The following is a 19,564-nucleotide window of genomic DNA, read 5'->3' as shown; positions in this document are numbered from 1 at the left end:
TCACCCCAGTACAGAGACTGCCCTTGTCAAGGTATTCAATAGCATCCACTTAAATGCAGACTGTGGAAGAACTATAGTGCTGGTATAGTTGGACCGTAGCAGAGCATTTGATGCTGTTGACTATGGTATATTACTGAAGCAACTGTAGAACTGGGTCGATCTTTCTGGTGCAGTACTTGACTGGTTTGAGTCTTACTTGAAGGATGAGCACTTATTTGTGTCAATAGGTAACCTTACATCAAAGTTGACAGAAATCGCATTCAGGGTTCCCCAAGGTTTTATATAAGGTCCCCTCCTATTTATTATTTGAATGCTCCAAATATATGAAATTATAACAACCAGATAAGTTATCATAACTATGCAGATGACACAGCTCTACTTTGCAATGTCACCAAGTGACTATCAACCCATTTAAATTTAGAGTAGACGCATAGAACAAATCAATGTATGGACGTGACACAAGCTTCTTCAGTTGGATAAAAAAAGAAAACAGGAATATTTAACCAAAGGAGTTGGAACACAGCTTTTGTTATTACAGTTAGAAACAATCAATCGGGCCCTAGATCTGGCTGTAGTGATGGACAAAGACCTAAACCTTAAGAGGCACATAAAGATAGTTACAAAGTTGGCCTTCCATCACCTGAAGCATCAAAGGACTAATGTCCCAGCAGGATTCAGAAAAACCCATCCATGTGTTTCTTTAATCAAACTGCAAGTGTCTGTACAGGTTTGCCTAAAGTTAATCAGATGCAGCTGATCCAGCATGCTGCTGTCTGCATCCTCACTAAAACTAAGAAAGTAGAGCACATCACCCCATTGCTGAAGTCCTTACGCTGGCGTCTTGTATCTTAGAGAATGCACTTTGAAATATCTGTTATTTTACCTGTTATCTGTTATTTTTTTCTGCTAGACCATTCAAACCACTGAATGGTCTAGCACCAAAATGCATAGAAAATGTATTCAGGTCTTATTGTGCAAGTCTACTCCACATCCCCAGAAATGGAGCCAAACGTTGCCTTTAACTGTACTATTCAGATTGTTTGCCAAACATCATTCATTTCAGTCTGTAGTCACACTCATCTTTACTTTTCTTAATCGTACCACTGATATGTACTTTTTAAAAAAAATTATTTTGTATATGTTCAATATGTAAAGCACTTTGAATTGTCTTGTCGCTGAAACAGGCTTTACAAATGAACTTGCCTTAGGTCGCCTTGAAGAGAGTTAAAAACAAAATCTTACTCAGCTCTCTCAGGATGCACTTCGCCACCTGCTAAACAAAACCATGGAGCACAGCCCAGAAAAATCACAGGAAAAGTTGCACATAAAAAAATACTCTCCTGCATAATTCAAACACTGCATCAAAAATATATTTATACAAGTACAAAAAAAAAAAAATCTGTATCAGCAGAAATAAGTGTGAGAGGCTGAACTGGGATGAGTTTGGAAATCCTGCTTAGATGAGCAGTGTGCTATCCAGCCTCTATGAATTGCTACTGCAGCATCCAGGTGGACATTTGTATTTCCTCTCAGCACACGCTGTAGGCTCCTTTCATGGAGACTCTATCATCCAAATGGGCTATTCTGTTAATGTATATTGCCTCGTAAACATAATTATTCCCCTCGTACTTTTTCCACATTTATTTTCATGTTACAACCGCAAACCTCTGGTATGATGCATCACCACATAGTGCATAGTTGTGAAGGGGAAACAAAAAAATAAATGGTTTCTATAAAGTAACTCTAACCCTCCGTAGTATAACTACCTTAGGGTGTTGACCATTTAAAAAATAAATCTAAGCTCAGATTTAATGAACAATATCTGTGAACCTCATTTCTTGACACAGATTTCTGATTGGATTGAGATCTTGATTTTGCCATTTCAGCACTGGAATGTGATTTGACCTAAACCTATTTATTGTAGCTCTGGTTGGATGTTTGGGGTCATATTCCTGCTGGAAGGTAAATATCCTCTCCAGTCTCTCAAATCTCTTGGAGCATTAAACGGGGTTTTCTTCCAGGATTGCTATGGGATCTTCCTCCCCTCTTCATCAGCCATCCTCCTTCAATCTTTGGTTAATGGCTTAACTATGCATTATGAGATGTTCACAGCTAGGGACACTGTTTTATGACCTAACCCAGCTAAAAACCTCTCCACAATTCTGGCTACTTATTGCTCTTTAACAAGCATACTAGGCCTTCACAGGCCTGCTTCATTGCTACTGAGATTAAATGTACACTGTGGGAAATCTTTATTAATTTTTTCTTTTACCTCTGAAATGGGTTGCGCTGGATTTTATTTAGGAATAACAGAGTGTCAGAGGGCTTTTGCACAAATGCTTGCCACAATTGTCACATTTTATTTTGTAAAAGATGCAAAAAGCCAATTTTTTTCACAATTTTGTCCTAGTTTGTGCGAGTCTAATATAAAATCTCAATTAAATACAATATATTTTAAAGGTTTGATATGACAAATGTGAAAAGTTCAAGGCGTATGAATAGTTTTGTAAGGGCATATAATGAGTAGCACATTCAAGGAATAACTGCCGAGTTTTGAGTGACATTCAGAAAACTTGTAAGATTGAGATGGAAATGCTACTGAGCAGCAGAGATTTGGAGAGAGAGAGAGAGAGAAAAAAAATCTTTGAATTTTACAGCCTGTAAGAGAGTGCATCTTTGGGAGTGCAGATGGATTCATGCGCTTTCTCCACTCAGTGAGCACAGAGATAAATGATAAAGCGTTGCCCTTTTCAGAGCGCTTGGTGTACAGGCTGGCCTCGGAGATAAAGGAAGAGGGGGTACTAACCTCTCATGCACTAGGCTCCCAGAGGAAGGAAGAACTCCATGCACAAAAGACAGAACAACAAAAGCACAGTAGTTTCACTGCAGGGATTTTGGGGGGGAAAGTGTGGAAGGATGTGAATTTTTAATGAGATGTATCAAACTGATCAGTTGTATGTTTAAGACATACACGTTCACATGTTCACTGAAGCGCTCTTTTTGTTCCTGCCCTTAGGCATGAGCTTTTGGAGGAGGCCAGAAGGAAAGGATTACCATTCGCCCAGTGGGATGGGCCCACAGTTGTAGCCTGGCTGGAGGTAAACGGCTTTTTCTGTTGCAGGTAGAACAAATGCTGAACTCTTTTAAGATCTTAGAGCTTTCACTGTAAGGGCTTTTCCAGGATAGTTATTTAGAGTAGTTTTCAGGGGTAATTTTTATACTCCTTCACTTTCCACTGCAGGGTAAAAACATATTGTGAGGGTAAAGAGTTCCTCCAGCAAAGTCCCTGACATGGTGGAAATACTTTGTATTGCCCCTCAACTATGGCATTAAATGCTCCTTCTGAGTTTGGAGAGATTCTAATTCTGTTTGAGAGGGTGAGCATTGTGGAAAAAAAATCAGACTGTAATGTTCGTGGTTGCAGAACACCAGGCTGTGGAACATCAGAAGCGTAAGTTTGTCTCTCCTCTGCAAAGATGAGGATTTTTAGATCTGAATTTGTGGCAAAGAGTTTGAGTAACTTTAAAAAAAGTCATATAGAAAAAAATGCTGTTCCAAATTATGAGTTGTATGTTTATAGCTAAAATTAAAAGCTTTTATTTTCATGAACAGAGATGTTTCCTATCAGGGTGACTTGGAGAAGGGACAGATTTGTTTTAAAATTATTACAGTCGAAGGATTTCAGACTTGTTGTATTTTTCAATAGTGTTCAAAAACATTCATAAAAATGACCCAATAAAGTTTTATTGCTTTGATTTTTCTGTTTTGTCTCACTCTGGAGATGGTTCTCCCAATGCAGACCTTGAATAGACTTGTTAGTCCCACTATGCTCATCCATGTTTGCTGTATTAATAATTATTGCAGCAATTCTTTTTCTGTGTCGCCACTAAGCAGACGCAATCAATTCCCATTAAAGATATATTTTGTCAGGAAAACTGTCAATTATGTTATTACAGTAAGTAATTTCCTGAGCGTGACCTTACAGAAACTATAGTATGTCATCCATGTATGGTAGTTCCTTCTTGTTTTAGTGAGGCCCTTTTTGCTATAAAAAAATAATATTTTCAATAATATGAATAACCAAAGTGAAGGTTGACAACTTGTAGACTACTTCCGGCTGTTAAAATCTAATTTTTTTCCCCCCTTATTGTTCTGTTTAAAGCCCTGATGGAGGTTGTAGTTGCAGGAATAGTGAGAGTCTTGGTCTGAGCAGGTGTAATTTACTTCACATCATTTAGCGTTTATATGATACACGGGAGTTAAATATATCAGTTTAATCCATGGCATTCCTGAAAAGAGAAATAATCAGAGTACACAAAAACAGAGACTGCCCCCTGCCTCTCAGTCGACACTGTGCAGCCATCAGCCTGCTAGTGACCTCTCCAATCCCCCCATCATACTGCTCCAGATAAGGATGGAGTCAAATAGGATTATGGAGGCTGATGGTTATATTTTTGAGCTGCTGATGGTCAACAATTTTTGCAAGCATTATACATTTTTTACTGTGGCAGTTTTAATGCCAGATAACAGGAGCTAAATCCTACCAGTTGTTGCAAGATGGAAAACCAATGGTATGAAGCAACATCTTCAGTCTTAAAGGACACGTTTGGACAGGGAAATGCAGGACTATTATTGGACTGTGGTTTAAATAAACATGCTTGCAGCTATATTTGGCACTGCAGCAACATAATTACCAATTTGTTTGAGAAGCCCTCTTGATGCAAAAATCCCAATGGCTCCTAAATCGGGTTAGTGACACATTCGATACTGTCCTTATTGCCGTCTCTGCTCTCTCTGCGTGTTGCAGTTGTGGTTGGGAATGCCAGCCTGGTATGTGGCGGCGTGCCGTGCCAACGTGAAGAGCGGTGCCATCATGTCGGCCCTTTCCGACACGGAGATCCAGCGGGAGATCGGAATCAGCAACCCCCTGCACCGGCTCAAGCTCCGCCTGGCCATCCAGGAGATGGTCTCCCTCACCAGCCCCTCTGCCCCGCCCACCACCCGAACCGTGAGTTATGGACTCTGAGTGGACCTAGATTTGTACAAACGCTTGTTGGAAAGCTGCAGCTGAAGCGGTTTGAAAAAGAGTTAACCTCCAAAGCACTTCTTGACTGTAGGTAAACCACTTAAAAGAAAATCAGAGATGCGGCTTTTTCAGATCCCTGCTATCACAGTTGTGACGTCTGCGCAGATTTCTCACCGATCGATCATTTAACATACTAATAGAGGTGCACCCGTCAGAATTTGTGGTCAATTATTGATCTCTTTTGAACTTTGAGCTGCTGATACAGATTTTTAGAAGTTTCTAATATTATCTAATATAAGAAGCGTTATATATTTTTTCTAAGCCTACAATTTAGCTATTAGAGGCGACATGAAGCTTTTATGTGAGAGAGTAGGGTTTTGTTTAATTTAAAAACAAAGACAAACTTTAGAGTTACCATTTTAAACTGTTTTGGCATCCTATGTTTCGATTAGTATGGCTAGTGCACCCAGCATTACTGAAACAGAAGTCCCTAAAGCGTCTTATTCTTACCTTAACCCGGCGTTTGGCAAAAGGCTGTCAACATATTCACAAGCACATCTAATAACAGAGTTTGAAAGCTCAGAAAGATGGAACATTTCCAGTTGTCTGCTAAAAAGTCCTGCTCACTCTCCAGCAGCCCAACGAGCTGCAGACATGTCGTAGAAAATAGGTTCCTTTTTAAATAGCTTTCTAATATCTCTGGGCTTCCTCTAACATCATTAATCACATCACAGAAAACAAACTTTGAATTTTCCATCATACCAGCACAAGACGATGGAGCTAGAATGATGTGTTGAATGATTTTTTTTTTTAAAAAGGTGGATTTTTGAGTTTTCAAACGGGCTGGCAGCAGTCCAAACCCATGGATTGGAAAATTACATTACCAGAAGATTTCTTTGTGCATACTACTAGCAGTTTCCATGTTAAAGGTTCCCATATAGAACCACAGATTCATCTGTATATTGTAGAGTACAAACTTTAAGGACATATGGCTTGTACTCGTATAGCGCTTTAACTAGTCTTTATTTATATATAAATATATATTTAAGTTAGTGTTTTTTTTGCATGCACCAACATAACTAAACTGCTTGGTCACCGTTTTTGTCTTTTTTTAATAATATGATGGTACTCATCCCCCATGTTCCTCTTTCTTTTCCCTAGTCTTTGATCCTTTAGCTCCAGATCTCTTGAAATTTCACCACAGTCACACCCAGTTTGAAATCCTTTGTTTTTGACGCACCTTTTCACACTTTGATTGCGTTTTATCTGCCATTTCCAAACCCAAAGGAAAGTAAAATATCAGGGTCAAATTAAAACAAGTCGCCTTGGACTGAACTTATTACATTATGGTATGCATTTACATTTTAGTGCGATTTTTGCTCCATTTCCAGCAGCACTGCCCTATTTTTTACCTAGCAAATTGAATTTTTAGACAAGTAAGTGTTTGAAACAACTTTAGATTATTTGTGTTATTAATATTTCACGTTCGTTCACCAATTTGTATCCACACCCATTGCATTGTCATCCTGTGCAAGTACTTAACCTTTGGATATCTTTTTATTACTGATATTAGTGAAGTATTTTAATGGATGTTATGTTTTCATAACAATTGTTTATTTTATAGCATAATATTATTAAGAAAATATGTTATTCCATAATTCCATTAATGTTGGTTCTGATCCCTGTTTAATGATCCCTTTAAGTTTGACTTATTGTGATCCCTGATCAAATAGAAATAACCCTTAGCAACCTGCTGTTGACAGATATTATTTATTGGAGTCATAATCACATTTTTAAGACGATGAGCAAAACTGTAGAACTTTACTTTTTATAAATCCACCGCTGTCATAATATCCTTTAGTGGATTCCTCTTCAGACGACATCTTTTTCTATAAAAGTTGGATATGAAATGACCAAAACTTCCAAAGTGCAAAATGGTGATTAGGAAAAATCACCAGCACTCAGTTTATGTTCTCTAAACAGTTGTTTGGCCATACGTCAAGAAACACCACTGCATTCAGATCCCCCAGTCCTGGAAAAGTTTAATTTCTACTATCTTGATTTATCCATCAAGTGAAAAGAAGCCGTAACAGATTCCTTCCTATAACTCTGATCACAGCCCGTTATAATGTGGAGTAGAATGTCTTTCTGGGAAAATGGATGGTGAGGGATGAGTAACATGCTATACGTGTGTCTTTTGATGTAATGATCTTTGTTTTGCATGCCATTGTCTTTAATGACGTTACTTGATTGTATACCAGCATTGAGAGATTCTGTGCTGTACTGTGTTTCCCTTTTTTTGTTGTCCTTTTTTGCACATTTCCTTTGACCCCTGGTGGGTTTCATCATCTGACCGTGATGCTATAACACTATTGGCTTACAGTGGTGCTGCTCTTCTTCTTTAACACTGCTTGCCCCTCCTGCTGGACCTCTACTACCAACCCTGCTGCTACTGCTCTGTCTCTGGGGCTCCGCCCGTCGTAGCCGTCAGGCAACGTGTGGGTGACCCATGAGGAGATGGAGACCCTGGCAGCTCCTTCCAAAACGGTCAGTCCCTGTGTGTCCTATGTTGGCCATTTCTTCCTGCATCAGTTAACATCTCTGTGTAGAATGACGGCTGCCATCGATGGCGATTGATAGAGAAGGCATGCCACAGTAGGAAAGCCCTCAGTTTCTCATAGAGGCTCAATAAAGATTAGAGCAATGTGCCGTAAACTGGCCGGTGACTTTTTTTTTTTTTTTTAAGGATCAAACATCATATCTTTTTGCTCAATTCAGGTCAGAGTTTATAGTCATTTAAATCAGATTTAACAAAATGTGTATGTTATTTGAATTTTTTTAAAGTTAAATTCAATAAAAAATTTACGAACATGAATTAAAACAAAACAATTTGCCTTACAACTTAATTGCAGACTGTCCACCTTTTTTTTTTTGTGGCGGTTTTCGTCTCTTGCGTGGGCTTTCAGACACAGTTTACCAAACCTCAACACCTTAAATTAATTAATTTAATCATCAAATCAACATTTTCTGGTGACACTTTTGACCAACCTTTAACAGCCCTGTAATCAAGCCATGCCTGACCAATGATACACTATGATAAATGAGCTTATAGTGACTAGAATAACAACATTCTGATTAATCCTCCCTAAACATGCAGCAATCTAGTTTTAGCAGCATAAACAGGCATATTGTAAAAGGAAAAAATGTAATATTGATTGACTTGAAGAAGCAGTATATGTACAAATGTAAGGTGGGGTAATCGATACCTAAGATGGAAAATCTGGACACTCTTTGTTTGGAAATGTAGATTTCTAGTGCAGCAACCATAATCAGGAATATGTTATTTGACCGCTATAGTGCCACTGTTAGCTGGACTTTTAGAATTATATTTTTAAAGCAGCTGCAGTCTTTTTATTTATGCACAGAAATTGCCTAATGTTTGTTTTTCCCCGGTGTTGTACCAGAAGTCGGATTCTGAAGAGGGGAGCTGGGCGCAGGTAAAGCCAAAAGCTTTTCCTCCGGTGTCTAAGTTTTTCAACAAAATCACTGCTTGAGATTATATATATATATAACTGAGTCATCAAAAGGGCACATCTCTTGATTTACCACGTGTGTTTCGTCTCAGACCCTTGCTTACGGGGACATGAACCATGAATGGATAGGAAACGAGTGGCTTCCCAGTCTCGGACTACCTCAGTATCGCAGCTACTTCATGGAGTGCCTGGTGGACGCCCGCATGTTGGACCACCTCACCAAGAAAGACCTGAGGGTACACCTCAAAATGGTGGACAGCTTCCACAGGTATTTCACTTACCCGCTGTCACGGACTTTAGGCATCCGTCCCTCTTGTTTTGAGAGATTAAAATACTCATAAACCTGTCAGTTTTACTCTTTTAACTGGAAGCCATGCATCGTTTTTCTGCTATCCTGTGTTAGGATGTCATAAAATCTTACTGAAATACATCAAATGTTGTGGTTTCAATGTGAAAGGTGCTGAAGAATGTTTTTTTTTTCCTGAAATCAGAACAAGTTTACAGTATGGAATCATGTGTCTGAAGAAGCTCAACTACGACAGAAAGGAGCTGGAGAGGCGCAGGGAACAAAGTCAGCATGAAATAAGAGGCAAGGATGACCATCTTGGAGCAGTTTCTGTCATGATGTTAAATATTTTTTTTTTTTCATTTAAGTTAATGTTTGCCTCTGCAGATGTTCTGGTGTGGAGTAATGAGCGGGTCATCCGCTGGGTGCAGAGTATAGGCCTCAGGGACTATGCGAACATCCTGCTGGAGAGCGGCGTGCACGGAGCCCTGGTTGCCCTCGATGACAACTTTGACTACAGCAGCCTGGCCCTGCTTCTCCAGATCCCCAACCAAAACACTCAGGTGCTCCAGAGCGACGCACATTTTCTCCACCTGTCCAGGCAGAAAGACGGCTAACAACTCATTGTGGAACTCCGTGGCCTAATAAAACCAAAACATGCAGATGTGCCAATTTTCATTCATCTAAATGGATAGTTTTTGCATGTCCCATGATTATTGTAATGTCTCGCCTTTCCACGCTGCTAAAAATAACTTGGTGTGAAAATTAGCATGTGTTGTAATTTTATTTTTAATTTTTTTCCCACTCTTCAGGCACGTCAGATTCTGGAGCGAGAGTACAATAATCTGCTGGCTCTGGGCACTGACAGGAGACTGGATGAGGTGAGCTATGAATGTCACCCACAACACGCCGTGCAAAACTATTCGGCCATTCAACTTTTCACATTTCTGTCACGTTAAGACAACAAACTTTGCTTTTTATGTTTTCATTTCATGGGACGGACCCAGCACAGAGTTGGGTGTAATTGTAGAGAGGAAGGAAAAGGATACATCATTTTAATTTGACATATTTTAAACTATTCAAGCAAGATTAGACATTTAATGTTTAATGCAAGAAAACGGGATGCAACATAAAAACATTACAAGCAGTTTGGCTTACCAGACATCTTGTACCAAGTCAGACCTTAAATGAGCTCATTATAGCATGTTATGTTACACAGTGTAAAGGTCAGTTTTAGAGTTGTTGAGACTTCACCTTTAAAAATGTTGGCAGCAACGGCATCCATCTATGGTCTTGTTGTTATAGGAGTTGCAGAGGTCAGGTTGAGAATATGCAGAACATGAGCTTCATAGAAAAGCTCACTCAGGCCCTCGAAAAAGTAGTAATACTCCTTTGACCTTTTAGCATTAAAAGCAGTAACTTCAGTGTTTTATTGCGGGGGATTTTAAGTGATTAATACAAACTAGTGCATAATTGTGAAGTGGAAGAAAAAAAAAGATGGTTTCCTTATATATTGTTTTATAAATACAAGTATGTAACCTGTGAAATACATTTGTATTTGGTTCCTTTTTCTATATCTCTCTCTCTCATATATTTTGAAAGGTAGAATGGGCCAAAATTATCTTTACATGCAAACCATGCACCAAAATACCTGCTGCTAGAATTGTAGAAAAATGTGGTGAGTATCAACTCAAGGGGGGAAAGCATAATGTAAAATCCTCATAAAATTAGAAAGTATTTCATTACTTGCCTCTAAAAAATAAGTTTGGGGATAGTAATGCCAGGCTACAAAATACACTACAATCCACATGTGCAAACTTTACACCTGACCATAAATTTTATAAAAATAAGTAACTTACCTTTAGCTTAATGGGAAAAAAACTATTCATAACTCTCAAAGCAGAGAAAACCAAAACCCCACCATTAAAGTTTTGTGGGGGAAAAAAAAAAAACACTTGAGACAAAATAGCAGAATATGATGGAAAATAAGTTTTATTTTGCCAATGTTCAGGTGAAGCTCAGAGTTTTACATCGATACAGGCAGTTTTATCTGAAAAACTAGAAAGACTAGTTTATCAAACACCCTCTCATGAAAGAAAAAAAATCACCCATAGTGTTCTGAAGCAGGGATTTTACCATGATGTTTGGGTCTTTCCGGTAACATTTGAATTCCGCTATTGTTACCAAGATTGTGTTTAACGAGAGGATTTATTTGGTTTTTAGCTACTCTTACTTATGCAGACTTCAACAGCTACTAACTGGTTCCTACTTATTTTAAGAATTCACTTTGCTTAGAGTTGGAAACGCTCCTACATTTAAGACATTTCCTTCTCTGTTTTGACCAATAGCCATCAATCCCAAACATAATTTGATATATTGCAAAAACTAAACCATAATGTTTGTTTTTTTACTTTCTCTGCTTATTAGTGTGATGATAAAGACTTCCGGGGCCCGTCGTGGCGGAGACAATTCCCACCCCGGGACGTCCACGGCATCAGCATGATGCCTGGGTCGGCAGAAACTCTTCCTGCTGGGTTCCGTCTCACCACGTCCGCTCATTCCAGAAGACTGCCCTCTGATGGTAAGAGCCGGCAAAAAATAAATAAAAATAAAAATGTCCCTTCTGTTGGCAGTTTAGTCTATGAAAGGCAGTAAAACTGGTCATTTGAGTCTAGCAGCTGAAATAAAAAGGAGTTTGTATCAAGCTGTTGAACAATTAGATCAAAGCGACACACCTGCGAGGAGGAGTTTCAGCTGCTGCTTTATGTCAGGAGCCTTCTGACTGTTTCTCTCGTTCTCTCCAACGGCTGCTCTGCAGTCCTCTTTGAGGTGGTGGACGACAGTCCTGACGACATGTATTTGGACTTGTTTCAAGGTCAGCTATGTCCCCCCAAAACGTCCTGGGCTTGTCCGCCCTGCGTCCATACTAATTCTACATGGTCCTTCTCATATTCACACGACTTCTCTGCTGTTTCTCCACATCCTTCAGTTACAACTCTTAGGATGCAGCTTTTGTAAGATGAAGTTTAAAACTGTCACTGAAACTTTAATAAATGAGTAATAAAAAATCGAACAAAAGATGGCTAGATAGCTGTTTATAATAAAAAACTAGAAGCCTGTCAATCCGTTTACCTTCATGGTAAGAGGACATTGGCTAAAACGTGACTTTATTAAAAGGATAGTAATGGTTTCTCTAAAAAGAGGAAACAGATTACCTTTAGTCGACCCAGTTTTCCTGCCACACTCCTGGCAGCGTGGCTCATCAGCGTCTAATAGAGCTGTGTTTGCGTGAAGTTTACACCAACATCGGTCAAAATGACTCTGAATTTCAACAGTCAAACACAAATTTAACCCCTCAGTAACATAGACATCTCCCCCTTCTCACTTGTTCATTTCATCTTGACCAAAGCTGAAATGTGAGATTTAATAATTTTTTTTTAAATCCGTATTGGAAAGTAGTGAAGAAAAAAAAACAGATCTAGACCAATAGATTGTATACGGCAACTCTTTTCTACTATAAATGGTTCAAGTCTGTAAAGAAATCTGACTTTACTGCAGCCATTCATGTCCCACTATAACATTGTTTAATGTTGCCATAGCCACTGGTTCTAAGTTTAACACCCTTGCGAGGTTGTTTAGTCTGTAGTAGAAGATTTAAGTAAAGTCCAGGTTAGTAATAACAGTGCTTTAAGTGAATGCAGATTGTTTCAGCAGCAATGCCTTAATGGCATTCTGTTGTTCTACCTGATCGCGAATGGATCCATTGCTGGCCGGTCACCTCCTTTAACACTGAAACAGCTTTCCTGTGTTCCTTCGTCTCTAATCTCTGTGCTTGCTGGTGTGTGATGCTCACAAAATACTAAAAAAAAAAAAATCAGTCATCTGTGGTTTCCAATCAAAAACAAAACCTTCCCTTGTGTGGTTTGTGGCTTTTTCCTCTCAAGGTGACTGGAATTAAAACAATATACATATTTACAGAAGAGGTTGCTTGTCTCAATCAAGAGTGTAGCACACATTTGACGGTGGTAGCAGATTTAATGTTTTTTTTTTTTTTTTTTTCCCCTCGCTGTGTCCACCTACAGTCGGACCGTCTGCGGTGCAGCGACTGGACAGCTCAACGGTGAGAACCTACTCCTGCTGAGAGGAGGAAGCAGGGGACCTTAAACTGTAAGCTGTATGTAACACAACACAGTGTCTCGCTCAGTTAAACACACGTTGCCAGATGGATGTTTCATTAACTTGGCAAATAGGAGAGATGTTTTTGCCAGGTAGCTGTGATGAAATGGCAGGACAGAGCAGGAGGGAAGCACAGCCTGGGGTCTCTCCTTTAATGCCGGTCCAGAAACCAGTTGCTTACAAACCTTCCCCGGCCAAACACACTAGAACTATGAACGGGTTAACAAGATCATCAAAAAGTCAAACTCTGAATCAGATATAGTTATATAAATATCAGGTGTTTATTTTGGATTATAGCTAATAAAAACCAGTGATATCCCAGAGGGGATCCATGCCTGTTCAAATGCATAGTTATCTGGGTTATTGCAACAGCAAACTGGTTTAAATCGGAGGTAACCGGACTTTGGCTCAGTTCTTTCTGATTTAAGCATCTTTGGCATTGTGGGTAAACCTGCAGTAGAGATTCGGAGAGCGGTTGTTTGCTTAAAGGGGACATATTGGGCAAAATCCACTTTTTTTAAGCCTGTAAATACATTTTGTTGTGTACTTTGATTACTTTGTTCTCAGCATCCTACAAAATGGCCAGATTTAAAGAGACCACACCTAAAGGAGTTGCTCTCAGACGTACCTTTAGAACGGGGGGGGGGGGGGGGGGATAAATTAACTAGGAATTTAGACCACAACTGACTGATTTCAATGTTAAAAGCATGATATGTCCCCTTTAATGCCAGTTTTCTGGGTAATAAAGCAGCAAGATGCAACTCGATCACTGAAAAGGTAACTTATGTGATTAAAATTTAAAAAGTGAAACACTGTTACTTTTCTGATTACAGCCACTGTTCTCACATATTGGAGAAATTTCACTTTGGAGCTCAAAGCAGTTCGGATTATGTGCATCTAGACTTCCATATAAAATGCAAAAGGGCTTTAGACCACCAAGTTAAAGTCTGATATGTTTTCCTCCTTAGCCTGGCAAGATGCTTCTGATGTTGCCTCTGGGGTTTGACACCCCTGAGACTGGTTGCTTTTTTAAATTTGTTTTATAATAAATTTTTTGGTAGCGATAAGCCATAACCATTTAGAATAACAGGAAATAAATACACATTTTAAACAAAGTGTAGTTTCAGTGTTTCACTTCTTGAATTCAAATTAGTCGAGTTACCTTTTCAGTGATTGAGGTGCATTTGTCAAAAGTTTTTTTGATTTCCTGTTAAACTTCCAGCAGCAGCATAAAATAATTTTTTTTCAATGCTCTTTTCGTCTGACTTAAATCACTATTCTTACCTAAAATTAATTGCCATTGTAAAGCATTTAGTAGTATGATTGGTCTGGTAACAGAACCTAAACCAGACAAAAAAAATAAATAAATTTGGGGTTTTACTGTTATTTTTCTAACTGTAGCACTGCCCAGGCTAATCCATTATTATCCAGAGCTGCCCCACAGAAAAACAATAGAGTTCAGCGAGTGCATTTGAGTTGAAATTCAGTCCGTTATGTTGAACTGCTCACAGTATTTTAATTAATGACGCAAGAGCTTGCAATTATAAACACAAGATAGTTCAAGGCTGATGTTCAGGCAGAAAACAAAAAAAATATGGTCTTATCCTGTTACCTCTCTTTGAATTAGTTTCCAAAAAAAAAAGTTTCATTTATTTTCATAATAAATAGATAAAACTATATATTTTTCTGTTATGTTGCAATAATATTCTGCATTGCATCATAAGTGCAGGGAGGAGCTCACTGCTTCCAGCACAAATTACCAAAGAAATGCGGCAGCAACCCTCAAGCAAAGACGCACAACGAGAGCAATATGGACGCAAGGCAAGCCGCCTATAAGCCTTTCTGTACAACAAACTACTCGAGTCAATGGATAACCAGCATTGAAGAACCACTACTTAGCAGACTACTTCCTTTAGAACCTCAGGAAGTAACACTAGCAGCTAGACTAATTGCTAAGCTAATGTTAGCATGTTTACTTTCCGCTCTCTGGCTGAACACATTTCAGTGCAGTTCCAATAAATTTCTGTAAAACTTCCTATATCTCTGTTACATTATGTGGACAAAAATAGATTTTTCAAAACTGACACTGAAAATTGCTTTTTACAGTCACTGGTACATCAACAGGTATCTAGAGTCAGTATGCCAGGGTCTCTAATACATAATCCTTGATTAGGCACTTACCAACAGAAACAGAATAAAGTAAAAGTTATAATCCAGTGGAAAATCCCATGTAAAAAGACTAGGATCATACCATTAGGTTAAAGAAGAGGGCCGAAACTCCAAACAAAGACATGGAGCAGGATTTAAATGCCAAAAGAAAGTATTAGTAAAGCTGAGTGCTGACATTACAAATGCATAAAAATAAGGCTTTTATGAAATACACAAATCATCCTTGTAAGGGAGTTACACTAAACCTCCAATCACTACCAACAAGCGAAACTAAAGCTAAGAGTTTGTGGATTAAAAACCTGCCAGAGGATGAGTCTCTTCCCTTCTTTGTTCTGTCAATATGTAAACAGCCAAAGGGGTTTTAAGACTATCAAAGCATGCTAGAGTTGCATCACAGGATTTCTTACTCAAAGCAGCCTAAACAGAGCAAAGGAAGTTGGGCTTTGTGGCGTATTCCTTAGTTTACCGTTTGACAGATATTTAAAAAAAAAAACGATCTGAAACGGCTAACATTTTCTTTTCCCTTTCAGCTACAGTTCTGAACGAACAGGCCGATCTGCCGAGAAACAATCCGATGACACGCACTGCCAAGAAGCCCTGCTTCCCTCCTCCATGACTTGTAACGCGGGCACCAGATACCGGTGCTAAACTGTCCTGCAGGCTGCCTCGTTGTCACCATTTCTACCTTTTACATGTAAAGTAACTTGTCAGAGCATAATGTACTGTGTATTTCTTCTACAGGAGACGTGTAGGTTATCTGTACATTCTTATAAATATGCCATTTTTAATATATAAACACAAACATCTATATATAAAAAAGATTAAGGGTTTGTGCAAAAAAGAAAAGCATAATGTCCCTGCCACCTCATTTAGCGGACCATAGATGAATATATGCTGCTCTTTAAACTCTCCATTTGACCCGTGTTCCTCTAGATCATTTTGTACATATGGTTTTATTTTTTCATCGTGCTAATTAAAAACTATGATGAACCTGTGCTGGACCATAGAGGGGAAGAAACTCCGAACGTTGTGACAACCTGCCCCCTGGTGGTGGGCTACGGTCTTACAACAACAATCTTCTTATGGACTCGCCTTTCCAGGAGGATTCGTCGGCACACTGGAACAAACATGACAAGCACTTTCATACAACTGCATCAACTCAGACTATTTAGTAGCCAAGGACAAAAAAACGGGAGACGCCGAAGCTCTCTGAAGGTGCACAACTTTCCGCTCGGAAAACATAAAAAGCATCGGCAGAGCCGTCCCTTGTCGTACTGTATGTTTTGTCAGGCAGCACATTTAACAAAGACTACACTTACAGCCGAGCTGGCCTTCTACCCTGCCCCTCCTGTTAAGAGAACAGGGGAAATGACTGAAAGACAGACTGCTTTAGCTCATAGTGTGTGTAGAGTGTTTATGACAACGTTGAAGTGAGGTGACTTGTTTTAAAACGAAAACCAACAAAAATTGTTGCTTGCTGTGACTTCCATTTTGGTGTAAATGTTATTTGTCTTTTAGTTATTTCCGACGGACAGCAAACGTCTTACACATTTGTTTTTACATTTGCACGAATGAGGATTTGTTTTGTTTTTCCATTTTTTTTAATTTATTACTTCTTGTACTTTGGTCAAAACTAAGTGGTGAGAAAACAAGTTTTCATTGTCAATAATAAAGACAGTTAGTGAGCTGTTTGCCTTAGTTTTCATTAAAAACCTTTGTAAATCAAAAGTTATAGTGCAATACGGTCTACCCCTCTTCATAGCAGCCTCTTGATATATATTTTTTCAGTAGAACAGGAAAAAATATAAAAGATGTTTTCAATAATATACCTGTGCTCTAAGGAGATTTGATTATTTAACTTCAATAATGTCAGTGTAGCAGGAGTAATTAAGAAGAATTGGCTGGCCCAAAATAAAAACATAAAATTGGTATTTAGTATTTTAAGAAAATAAGTTGGCACACATTTATAATGTGGATGTTAATTTAAAAAAAAAAAAAAAAAAAAAGTCCAGCAATAACCTTTTCTACCTAAACCGTGGAGTCAGTCATTAATAGTGTTGTGTTGGTTACTACTAAATCCTGTTTATTCACTTTAATAACTTGCATTGCTATAGAACCCTATACTTTGAGTAATTGGCTAAAAATAAACTTATTTAAGGGCTTTTTTAATCCAATGTGAGATTTAAATATTGTAACGGGTTCCAAGGACAGTAACACTGAAATCCTATGCCTCTAATCATATAATGGGCACAACAAAGGTGGACATGAAGTAAGCTTGACTCATGCTCTCTGGGTACATCTTCACCTGAAAAGGGGAAGTTTATACTGTCTTTTTAAACTTTTTCTACTGACAGTATGATCATTTTTCACATTAATGAAAAACATCTATATATGTAACTAGACCCTCCCGAGTTTACCTACAAGAACTTATCTGCAGACGGTACCATCTCCCTAGCTCTTCACTGACTCACCTGGGGTCTCATTTATAAAGTTTGCATACACACAAAAGTTTGGGTCTATTTAAAAAAGAAAACTTGACGGGAAAATGTGCAGTCTTAACAGCAACTCTGACCCAGGCGTACGCTTGTTTTGGAGACGGAGGAAATTGGACCACAGCTCAGCGTTTAACACTGATCGCCTGCAGAGTGACCTTACAACCATGAGTAGGGACCGAGTCCATCACTAGAATCTATTTTGGACTCCCTGACAATCCTGGGTCCCTTTCATCATAGCTGGTTTTAAATGATCCCTTTTCCATTCAAGTGTTTTTGCTGTTGTACAAGAGATTATTGCTCTATATTGTTTTTTTTATATACAATTACAATTCTAATTTATAAAGCATTGTACTTTAATATATTCAATTTCAATTAAATTTTATTTATGTACCACCAATTCACAACACATATCATCCATACACACTTTAAAAAGTCAATTTCAATCAAATCATTCAGATTGGTCAAAAGGTTTCCTTTCTAAGGAAACCCAGTAAATTGCATCGAGCCTTGAAAATCTCAAAAGTTAAGCAGTAAACAAAAAAATATTAACCAGTCTGTGCCTGTTTTAACCCTTGTTAAACCAAATGTACTTTTTCACAAATCTAAACCTATTTTACTAAAGAAAAAAATTTACCCAACTGTTGGAAAAGCTACAACACTGAAAGTACTTAGGCATATTAAATGGCCATGATTCTTATTAGTTCATTTAAAAATGCCTGACAGAAAAATGCAGTCCCAATCTTTTGTATTCAAGAAAAAGATTACTGAACAGTTCCTTACAGATTAAAACTAAAACTCTGCCCCAAACAGATCCACCTTCATTTTATGGTAAACTGAATTTCAGCAGCTAATCTCTCTTTGCAGTACAGCTTGCTTGTAACCTCTGTCAACCGTTTAAGAAAAACAACACTATGGTTATTTGTTCGATGATATGAATTCAATTCCGACCAAGCCGTTGCAAAATAATAGCAAAGAAACGTTGATCCTGAATTGTTCAGAAGTTCCTTGTTTCTATTGTCAGAAATAAATGTTTCAATTTAAACCTAAACTCTAAAATGTTGCTCAGCCAATCAATTTCAGTGAGGTTTGCTGTGATCTAGTTGCTGTACCCATGAGATTTTACTGAATTACAACTAAGAGCTGCCTCTAATCAGCCTCTGGGGGATAAGCAGGAGGAACACTTTGAGAATTATATATATATATTAAAAAAAAAAACAGTTGAAAGCCTAAAGGCTCGGATTTTAGTGTTTTAAGGCATATCGGTTGGTGTAAACGGAGTGACGCGGTCGTCCAGATTTTCATGCCTTAGATTTCGTTGCCATTCGACGTGTTCAAGCTGCTTGTCGTCTCAGAACCTCATTTACTTGCCTCTCAATGTCTTTAAACACTTCTGGGTCCTCAATGGTTGGCGTAATCTATGAAGGGAAATATTGGAACCAGAGTTCAACCAACTGCTATTTGGGAATCTGTTTTATCTTGACAATTATTCTTCATATTTTATACTATATTTAACATAAAAATAACTGCATATTTTACAGTAGGCCCTGCAAATATCCCAGCATGAGAAAAACTGAACTTTTAAGTGTAGTTTTTTTTGCCCAAGACTAGAGGAAAAAAATAACTGATAACCAATTAAGAAATTAAATAAATAAAGGTTGGTTGTAAGGTTCTCAGAACATGTGCCGTTGCGTTGCATGCTACCTTGTAGGGTTTGCCGTTGACCAGGTTGGCCAAAGAAGAGCGGGGGATTTTTCCAGAACGCGTCTTGGGTAAGCCGTGGACTAAGAGCACATTCCTAAAGGCGGCCACAGGCCCGATGTTGTCTCTCACCATCTTCACAACCTCCTTTGTGATTTCCTCCTCCGTCTTCTGCACACCT

General features: G+C 38.5%; 2 protein-coding genes across 11 annotated transcripts in view; one reads left to right on the top strand and one right to left on the bottom strand.

Moving 5' to 3' along the window:
* ppfia2 (PTPRF interacting protein alpha 2) overlaps window positions 1-16,881 on the top strand; it is a 197,851-nt gene extending 180,970 nt beyond the window's left edge. For 3 of the 10 annotated variants that reach the window (XM_036149197.1, XM_036149195.1, XM_036149202.1), the window contains 12 exons: window positions 3,017-3,098; window positions 4,808-5,008; window positions 7,511-7,573; window positions 8,491-8,523; window positions 8,652-8,827; window positions 9,051-9,148; window positions 9,233-9,408; window positions 9,658-9,726; window positions 11,273-11,426; window positions 11,664-11,720; window positions 12,928-13,012; window positions 15,721-16,881. In XM_036149197.1, coding sequence (XP_036005090.1) covers window positions 3,017-3,098; window positions 4,808-5,008; window positions 7,511-7,573; window positions 8,491-8,523; window positions 8,652-8,827; window positions 9,051-9,148; window positions 9,233-9,408; window positions 9,658-9,726; window positions 11,273-11,426; window positions 11,664-11,720; window positions 12,928-12,986 — 1,168 coding nt within the window. In that variant the 3' untranslated portion in view covers window positions 12,987-13,012; window positions 15,721-16,881. Of the gene's footprint in view, window positions 1-3,016; window positions 3,099-4,807; window positions 5,009-7,510; window positions 7,574-8,490; window positions 8,524-8,651; window positions 8,828-9,050; window positions 9,149-9,232; window positions 9,409-9,657; window positions 9,727-11,272; window positions 11,427-11,663; window positions 11,721-12,927; window positions 13,020-15,720 lie in introns of all 10 variants that reach the window. The other 7 variants (XM_036149203.1, XM_036149199.1, XM_036149204.1 and 4 more) reach the window with 5 other exon arrangements.
* A 1,513-nt stretch (window positions 16,882-18,394) lies between these two features.
* The window catches only part of acss3 (acyl-CoA synthetase short chain family member 3), a 41,961-nt gene continuing 40,791 nt past the window's right edge, over window positions 18,395-19,564 (bottom strand). Inside the window, exons 15-16 of the mRNA XM_036149194.1 lie at window positions 19,387-19,562; window positions 18,395-19,100 (exon numbers count right to left, since the gene is read on the bottom strand). Coding sequence (XP_036005087.1) covers window positions 19,017-19,100; window positions 19,387-19,562 — 260 coding nt within the window. The 3' untranslated portion in view covers window positions 18,395-19,016. The remainder of the gene's footprint in view (window positions 19,101-19,386; window positions 19,563-19,564) is intronic.

The sequence above is a fragment of the Fundulus heteroclitus genome, chromosome 17, assembly GCF_011125445.2.
Source record: "Fundulus heteroclitus isolate FHET01 chromosome 17, MU-UCD_Fhet_4.1, whole genome shotgun sequence".
Taxonomy (NCBI): Eukaryota; Metazoa; Chordata; class Actinopteri; order Cyprinodontiformes; family Fundulidae; genus Fundulus; species Fundulus heteroclitus.
The sequence above is the reverse complement of the archived record's forward strand: the minus strand, read 5'-3'. Positions and strand labels throughout refer to the sequence as shown.